General features: G+C 27.7%; 1 protein-coding gene across 1 annotated transcript; it reads right to left on the bottom strand.

Moving 5' to 3' along the window:
- Positions 1–1,339: 1,339 nt before the first annotated feature.
- LOC137635696 (proliferating cell nuclear antigen-like) lies at positions 1,340–2,128 on the bottom strand. Its single transcript, XM_068368146.1, has one exon. It carries the CDS (start codon positions 2,126–2,128, stop codon positions 1,340–1,342), a length of 789 nt encoding a protein of 262 aa, XP_068224247.1.
- Between the last annotated feature and the right edge of the window lie 7,110 nt (positions 2,129–9,238).

The following is a 9,238-nucleotide window of genomic DNA, read 5'->3' as shown; positions in this document are numbered from 1 at the left end:
TTTTATTTAAATGTGAGGAAGATATTTCTAACTACTCTATGCAATTTTGTTTTTTGCGTTTACAATTATTATTTTGTCTGATAATAGCTATTAGGGTCAACTAATACCATATCTTGTGCCAATTTATAGACTGTATTATTGTCTATTAGATATGATGGCAGGTAACGAATAAGAGGGAATGAATATGAAATAAAAGGATTCGTATTTCTTTCTAAATTCGTTTATTTTTATATATACTGGATTGGATTTGTTTATCATTTATTTTCATACACTCCGCAAATTTTTCATGATAATAATTGAAAATATATAATTCATGATGATATTGGAATAATGGTTCCCCTTCCCTCTCTCTCCTCCCCCCACCCCCATCAATACATTTATTTTTCTTCTTCTAACAACTAACCCCATCTTCTTCATTTCTCATTTCATCGCTTTTATATCCTTCGTCTGAAGTTTCACTTGCAAATCCCTCGTCATTATCGGGAAAATATTTATTTACATCAATATCATCATATTTCTTTAAAAAATCACAAAGTTCACAAGAAAAAATTCTAAATAGTGCATTATAAAAAAGCGTTTCAAAATTCTCGGTTATAAACATTTTATCGGGAATGTTATAAGGGGACCAATTTTATCTACAAACTCAATATACAAGGGCATATGTTGCTGCTTTTTATCAACTCTTAAACATGTTTCTACATGGATAATATTGATTTTGATTAACGACAACCTCTATATATCCATACAACCGGTCTATTTCTCCTGGTAATATTTCAAAATGTTCGTATGATAAAAAGTTTTGTTGTTTATTGGGTAGTATTTCTTTTTTATATGACAATTGATTTGTACACTGAAAAAGTATTTTTTGATGAACGTGATATTCTTCTGCGATGTCTTTTCTTTCGTAAATTTGTTTAAAATTTGGATGAGTAAAGATATTGTTTGGATAATAATCATTAAATATCTCTTGGTCATAGCACCCCAACTACATGCTCATAATTATCTTCCGATTAATATTTTCTAAAAAATTGATCTATCTTTATTTTTATAACTATTAATTAATTTTTATTTTCCTATTGTTTTTCAGTCCATATATTCCAAGCGTCCCTTCTTATAAATTTAATAAAATTAATAAAAAAAGATATAAAATAGACATAGGAAAACTAAATTATTTCATATTTAAAACTCAATAATTATATATAGAAATAATTTAATAAAATTATTATTAATATACAAATAAATTTACTGGACAAACACTTATACAAAACACAACTACACTAATACAGTGTGGTAATAACGAAATAACAACGGTTGTTAAAGTAATTTACGAAAATAATATTTAGCTATTATTCTCTTCCTCTATTTTTGGAGCCAAAAAATAGCGAATGTTGCCAACGCCTTCAATACTATATTCCACAACCATAGGCATATTAAGGGACACGAAAAGAGATACTCTAGGAGAAAAGGCGGTAGCTTTGGTAAATAAATTAAGGTATCTACACGAAAAGGTCATCTTGGTGGGTTCTTGTACCTCAACTTCTACGGCCCTTTCTTTGTTATCTACACTAGACGTTTTTGTAAATTTTATATTTGCGGTGCCAATATCACCGGCCGTTGAAAATTTCACACAATCATTAATGCAAGCAATGTTTATGGAATCTTCAAATTGACTAAGATCTCTGCAGACAAGGGAAAATTCATTTGATGGCATTCTAATTATGCAATTGTGATTAATATCAGGAATATTTAAATATTCTTGATCTAAATTCATTAATTTCATTATATACTTAGAATTTTTTTGTTGACTGTGAGACTCAAAGGTAAATGCGATCGTATCCGAACCGTCTTTGGCCTTTATTGTTATAACATCATCATCGTCATCAGCACACTTTAATATTTTGGACATAACGGAGATGTTTATTCCCATAACTAGATTGCGATCGCATTTGTATTCATCAAAACCCTCGGCTAGTAGATTAAGAGATACCAGAGAAACGTGGCTGGTATCTATGGCCTGTAGTTGAATGCCAGATTCTGTAGAGACCCATGTCGCCTCATTTAACAACTCCTTGATGGCATTGGTGGCTTTATTGAGAATGCTGCTTCGAACGAGGCGGGCTTCAAACATTGTAAAGAATTTGTGCGAATATTGACGCACATTTATAAATATTAGTAATACTATAAATATAAAAGCTAGGGAAAATAACAATGATAATTTTTTATTTTCGTTTTTTTTTACAGTTATGTAAAAATTCCCAAAATGCTTATTCTTCCAGACTTAGTATCGTGAATACTGTAAACAAAGGGTTTATTCAAATTCAAAGGCTTATAATAATTAGGTCCACCATCCATACAGCAGGCATTTGCTTGTGCGTCCATTTCAGTTCCATTTTCATTATTATTAATTTAAATACAAGTTTCAATAATGGTATTAACGGGTCGTGGCCGCGTGTTCTCGTTTTCTCGTAAAATTCCCCGCAAATCGGCATTTTCTACCAAAGGAGCCAATTTTAGTATTCTTATAAAAGTTTCATTTAGTATAAAACTGTTATTAATATGAAATTTTGGCATAAATATATGCGTAAAGTTTATTTTTTTTTAGTTTTCTTCAGTTTTTCGTGAATATTGTTTATATTATAATTAATAATCGCTTGATTTAATAATTCATGTTTAGAACAAATCTTATCTGGTAAAATGACTATCATATTCATATCGTTATTTTTATAGGGGAGCTCATAAACATTACAAATAAGACTACCAAATGTATCAGTGTAATTTTTAAGGGATACTATCTCACATCTTTTCATCGTGAGTATTTTCCTTGTTTTATTAGGCCCAACATGAAAATCTCTCAATTCAGTATTAAAATTTTTAAATTTATATACCCATTCACCAAAATATTTTGACTTTGTCATAAAGTAAATTCTAGTTAGATTTTCGATATTTCCAACAAAATTTTCATTATTCTTGTTGTTGTTGTTGTTGTTATTATCATTATTTTGATAAATCCACCCACAAGATTTAGCCCATTCATTTATTTGATTGTGTTCGTTTTGAGATTGTGGGATAGTTTAAATCGTAAAGTTCGAAAAATCCTTCTGTATTGATTTCATATATTCTTTATTAATGTTATCTTTTTCATAGATTGGAACGAGACAAAGTCCTATATTTTTATATGAAAACGATGAAAATGGTGATATATTTGATAATATTTCCTTGAGTCCGTTTTCTTTTAGCAAACTTAAAGTGTTTTCGGTTGCCGCCGGATAAAGAATTTTCAAAAGATTAAAGATACAGTCACTATCCAAAACCGGGTTTACAACTTTGTCGTTGGTTGTAACGGTTTTTATGAATATATCTACAAAGAGTTGATTTGCGTCCTCGGCCATAGCTGCGGCGTGCTTTACTAACCAACTAGCTTTAATCGCCACCCTTTTTATTGTTTAGGGAGGACTGAGAATGGGCGGATAGGAAGGGGGGGAGGGGGGCGGCGGAGGGGGGGGGGCTAGGAGTGAGTGAGTGAGTAGGTTGGTGGGTTTTTTACGTACCTCATCATTTACTCTGTGAAATATTTAATATTTATTACTAGTCATATTTTTAATGAGACTAGCTCTAGGATTTAATTAATTTCAACCCACATTTTACCTTTTTTTTTATTAAACGTGATAAATTTTAACATTATTTATACTATATCACACCTTTTCTATTTACTACCATAAAACAATATTTTGAGAAAATTCTTAAACAATTGAATAATTACACCGTTAATAATAATAATAATAATAATAATAATAATATTAATAATAACAATATTAACAAACGATAATATTTTTTAGTATAAATATTAATATTATATGTATATACACGCATATTTATTCAAAAGATAGTTTCTTTGTGTTTTAAAATTGTTATTTGATAAAATTTAGTAAGGTAATCAAAATCTTATATTATTGTATTATTAACAAAATGGATAGCGGCCATCCAAATTTTAAATCATTTGTTCCAGGAATAGAAACAACCGTCGATATGGAAGGTTTCTTAGAGGATTATTTTAATGACTTGAATAGTACATCCCCTCGATCTTTACCCTTTACAGATAGTGAATTTTCAAAATATAATAAGTATGTTATACCCCTAACACACGAAAGGTGTATCATGTCTACTCCCATCGAAAAAAAAGAGACCACATCATTTTATACTGTTTCGCCTTACTATGGAAGTGATAATTGGATGAAAAAGGATTTGAAATTATCAGATTATAATTTTTTCGTTAAAATGTCATTAGAAATTAAGAATATAGATAGACTTTATGGTCTCCACATTTCAAACAATGATATTTTATTGATTATTAGACTACAAATTAAAGAAAAAATCTATTATCTTTTTATACACAGTCAAATAATTTTTTGATTAAAATACTCCTATTTTCATTTCCTATTTTTTACTAAAGATATAGAAATTTTTAAAAGGATAATTCTAGCATATCCGAGGGGTATTATTGATAGAGATAAAATATTTAATATGATTAATGAGAATCAAGAACATTATTTTCCAAATCTCAAAAATGCGTGTTTAAATGTTATGTCGCGCTTAGATTTTATGAAATATCAGATTCCTATCATATTCCGCAAAGAATTACAAAAACATGCTGAAATAAATAAAACTTTGAATGTTTTTTGTTTGTGTTTAAAATTTGTATTAGAATTGGGCAATAAAATTCGAAATGATGATTTTATAATTTGGCCAGATTATATACCAATATATTGTCAAATTGTGTCTAAAAATAATTACTACACCAAGAATGAAAATTGTGATTGCTCAAATAAAATATTAGACATTTTCATTTTTAAGTAAATTTCGACGATCTTATATAACTAAAATACAAAATCTTATATGAAAAAATAGTTATGTAAATAAGTGCAGCTACTTTATTTGGGGATAAATCTAGCGATAGTTCGCTTGCAAGAATTTGTGAAATTTGAGTAACGTCGTTGTTAGTTATAAGGCCAGCATATATAGCTTCAATAATTACAGCCTTTTTCCCTTTTATGTCACCACATGCAGTACCGATGGAATCCCACAAATTTTGATCATCAGAGTTATGCATCATGATAAAACCCATTAATCCATTAAACAATTTATATATATTGCCAACGTGTTTCTTTTTTTCTGTGTCTATAGAAAAAATCTTAGCTTTTTTTCTTGTTTTATTCCACCAATCTAAATCTAATGTTTTAATTAAACATTCCGTTCTACTACCGGAAAATGTTTTTTTATCATCCGTTGAATAATTTTCCACTACACAATTAAATTCTTTTGTATTATTGATATAATTTTCATGAGCATCTAAGTAATAAATAAAACACAAGGCCTCATAAATCTCTTCAATTGGATTATATTTAAGTTTATCGAAATATGATTCGAATGGTCTAATATCACCCGACTCCTGTAAAACACGATTTATGTTGTCTATCATATATCGAAAAATATTTAAATTTGTATATGTTTTCAATAGAGGATTTCTTTGTCCATGATATGGCGATAAACTCACGCTGTTTAATATTTCCTTATCTAAATGCCTACACAAAAATTTTAACTCCCTAGAATCATAAGTCAATCCTGGAAGGTTATAATAGGATTTTTGAATTTTTGATAATATATGAGTTAATAAATTATTATCCACTTGTTCTATATTCATTTTTTTATAGAGTTGATGTGTTGTTTCGTTATTTTTTAAATATGAACAATAAAGAAAAACTTGGGGTGAATTGTATAGAATTTTTTTATTTTCTGAATATTATCATTATACAAGCATCTTTTTATTATGATTACTAAACTTCATAGCGGCAGTACGTTGGGTAGCAAATAAGAAACTTTTTTGTTATTATTCAATATCTATATTTTTTCCTCTGCATAACTGACATTCATTTAAAAGGTTTTTGTGTGGGATTTTGGGATAAATATTTATTTTAGATTGAACACAAGACAAGCACATAATATGACCACACCTATGCACGAATGAATTAACCGCACGACAATTATCCTCTAGACAAACCGAACACAAATATAAAAAATCTTGTAATATTACAGATACATTATTAACCAAATATGGTTGCCAAAAATGGCATAAAGTATTTGAATTATCAACCATTAATTCCCCGTTTTTATATTCTATTATTATCTTGACCACCGATAAATTATCACATAAATCATATTCTTCCTTGGAAAATGTATTCAAACAATAATGATTACTCAGTAAATCTTTGTAAGTAACCAATTTTGGAAATTGTTTTTTTTTTTAAGTCATGATACATTTTATTTTCCCAAAATCTATTTTCACACAAACAAAAAAATTGTTGGGCTGGTTTATTTTTATTTGATTTATAATTTGCTATAGGATTACCAGCATAAATGAAGGCATTTTTACTTTTGTTTCCCATGTTTTTTTTATATTTTTTTCCCTTTCTAGATTTTATTTTTCGGTGCCATCGACAATAAAACCATTTTTTATATTCCTTTATGTTTGGGTTGTTCTTGAGATAGTTTTTAATCAAATTAGAGTCTATATTATCTATCGGAATTTGAATCAAAGAACCGTCATATAATTTCATTTTTTTAATAATTAAAAAATTCAATAGATTTGAATTTAGAACAAAATAAAACAGTAGAAACATTTAAAAGTTATGTTCCGTGTGTCGATACCATTGACAAATTATATAATTTGCTCGGTCCCTTGTTTGATAATATAAATAATCGTCCAAATATCTTTTCCGTAAAGTACACTACAATGCAACCTATGGCCAGTCTTTGCAATAATACAAACCCCCCCAATTTAAAAATTAATAAATCTACAATAAATACGCTTTATTTCTTTTCAAACAGAAATAATGAATTATTTAAATTCATTGGAAAAATTTATGACACAGCTATTGCCAAAGATATATATGTGTATATAATAGCAAATTTTTCGTCTCAATCACCAAAACAAGAACCATCCTTATTTGGAAGCATCATTTATGCAGAAGATGAGCGCGATTTGAAAAATTATTTATATGTTGAACAAAATATAATTGAAATAATAAATAATGATGGAAAATAACATAATTTATATATATAAGAATGATAAATATAATAATAATAATGATATTGAAAAAAACATTACAATCGCACACCGACTTTACAAAAAAAATAAAAGTAATAAATAAAAAAACAAATTGTTTTGGAGTTAATATTATCATTATTTAAACAAACATACATAAAATGGAATTATATGAGCCTGGCACAAATATATCAGCCATTGTATGGAAAACTCTCCAACACGCTCAAATTCAATCTCAATTTGATCAAAGCCACACCATTATAAAAGCCAGTAAAAATGATTCTACAATTATTAAGAATGATACTGAAAATTTCTTAAATGATGATAAAAACGCAAATCATCAATATATATATCCCCATTTAGATATGGATATATATCTTGAAAATAAAAAACGGGAAAGAAACCAGAACAATAAAAATATCACTAGAAAGTCCTCTAGATATGATAAAAAAAATGGTTTATTGTACGAATTCATTTCTAAAATGTATTACAAAGCACTAAACGAAGGAAACATTGATAACAAAAATACTCTGATTAATAAATATATACATACATATTTAATCGATGATAATATTCTTATTGAAACAATTCTTGGTTCCAAATATAAATATGATGATATTTTTATATCAGATATTAATATGTTTTCAATTATAGCCCATTTCATTGATTGTAGAAAAAGTAAATTTTATGTTAGTTATATGCTAAGTGATGGTATTGAAAGATATGGATTAGTTATCAACCATCCAGTTTTTCCTGGTATACCAATGTGGTTATTTGATGTATGTAGATTAATTAGCAATAATAAACAATTATATTTGGTATATTCAACAGACATAAGAAATGTTGATAAATGGTTAGGACACATCACTAATATTATTAATCTTAGTAATTTGTTATATATAAAAATCGAAAAAAATAATCCACACATTAATGCAACACTCATTCTTATTCATCTTGTGGGCATTTTGACGGGTAATCGATATAATCCAATCAACCGCCAAGGAATGAAATTTCCTTGTAATGTATTACAGAAATATACATTTGAAAATGTAAAGAACTATTCAATTAAAATATCACCCGAAAATCAATTGCGTGATAATCTATGTAGTTTTATTAGTTCAACAATTATGTGTATCCCTTATCGAACTGGAACTAATTCATTTAATTTATTGATGAAATGATGTCGATTGAAAAATAATGAGGTTTTTATTGGGTCTTTTGCTTTTTCGGTTGACTGCATACTTCTTCTTCTTCTTCTTCTTCTTCTTCATCATCGTCATCATCATTATCATTATCAATACAAAATCTTGATGATATTTCATTTTCATTGTCGCTCAATGATATTTCCTTTTCATCGTCGCTTGATTCAATTTCATTCTTAATAACCCAATTACAAATATTAATTTTTTTGACAATATTATTATCAATTAAATATTTTTGATATTCTGGTTTATTTTTACCTTCATTTATGAGATATTCATCAACCGAAGGTAATAGATTTTCACTAGTAATATCTGTATAAAATATTGGCGCACAATTTACATTTCTTAGATTTAGATATAAATTAAATCCAGCATGGCTGATACCAATTTTTTCTAGCTGAAAGTCCATCAGTGCTGTACACGATTTATTACCTATACTAGACAAAAAATTTTCGTTTTCATTAAAAGCCTCGAGATTATATATTCCTATAATAGACGCCTCTAAATCTTCCTTCATATTTTGAGTAGCTTTAACATAACAATTATCAAATATATAATCGTTTTCTGGGTTTATATCTTGACTAAAATATTCATAAGATAGATCATTTTGTTTGTTGTTAGAATAAAAGTCGTATTCATCAGCTCTATTATCATCATCATCACTATTGGTTTTATCCTTGGTTATTCTATCTTTGTTATTTTCTTTATTATTTCTGTTTATAAAAGGAATAAATGTTTTTCCAATGGGTTGTCTTTTAAAGAAACATATATTTGTATCTTTTGATTGAAATAAATTTTTTAAATTATTATTGTGTAATGAAAATAGGTTGGAAACGTTTGCATCAGATTCCATTATTTTTTTTTCTATATTTTTACACGGAAGTGTACAATAATTCTTACAACCAAGCGGGACGTACGCCGAGGCGTAATTCATTCT

This window comes from Palaemon carinicauda, unplaced genomic scaffold (genome assembly GCF_036898095.1).
Source record: "Palaemon carinicauda isolate YSFRI2023 unplaced genomic scaffold, ASM3689809v2 scaffold160, whole genome shotgun sequence".
Taxonomy (NCBI): domain Eukaryota; kingdom Metazoa; phylum Arthropoda; class Malacostraca; order Decapoda; family Palaemonidae; genus Palaemon; species Palaemon carinicauda.
This window is presented reverse-complemented; position numbering and strand designations above follow the sequence as displayed.

What these genes read in the sequence shown, in the direction of transcription:
- LOC137635696 (XM_068368146.1), bottom strand. Translation starts at nt 2,128, where the DNA reads ATGTTTGAAGCCCGCCTCGTTCGAAGCAGCATTCTCAATAAAGCCACC.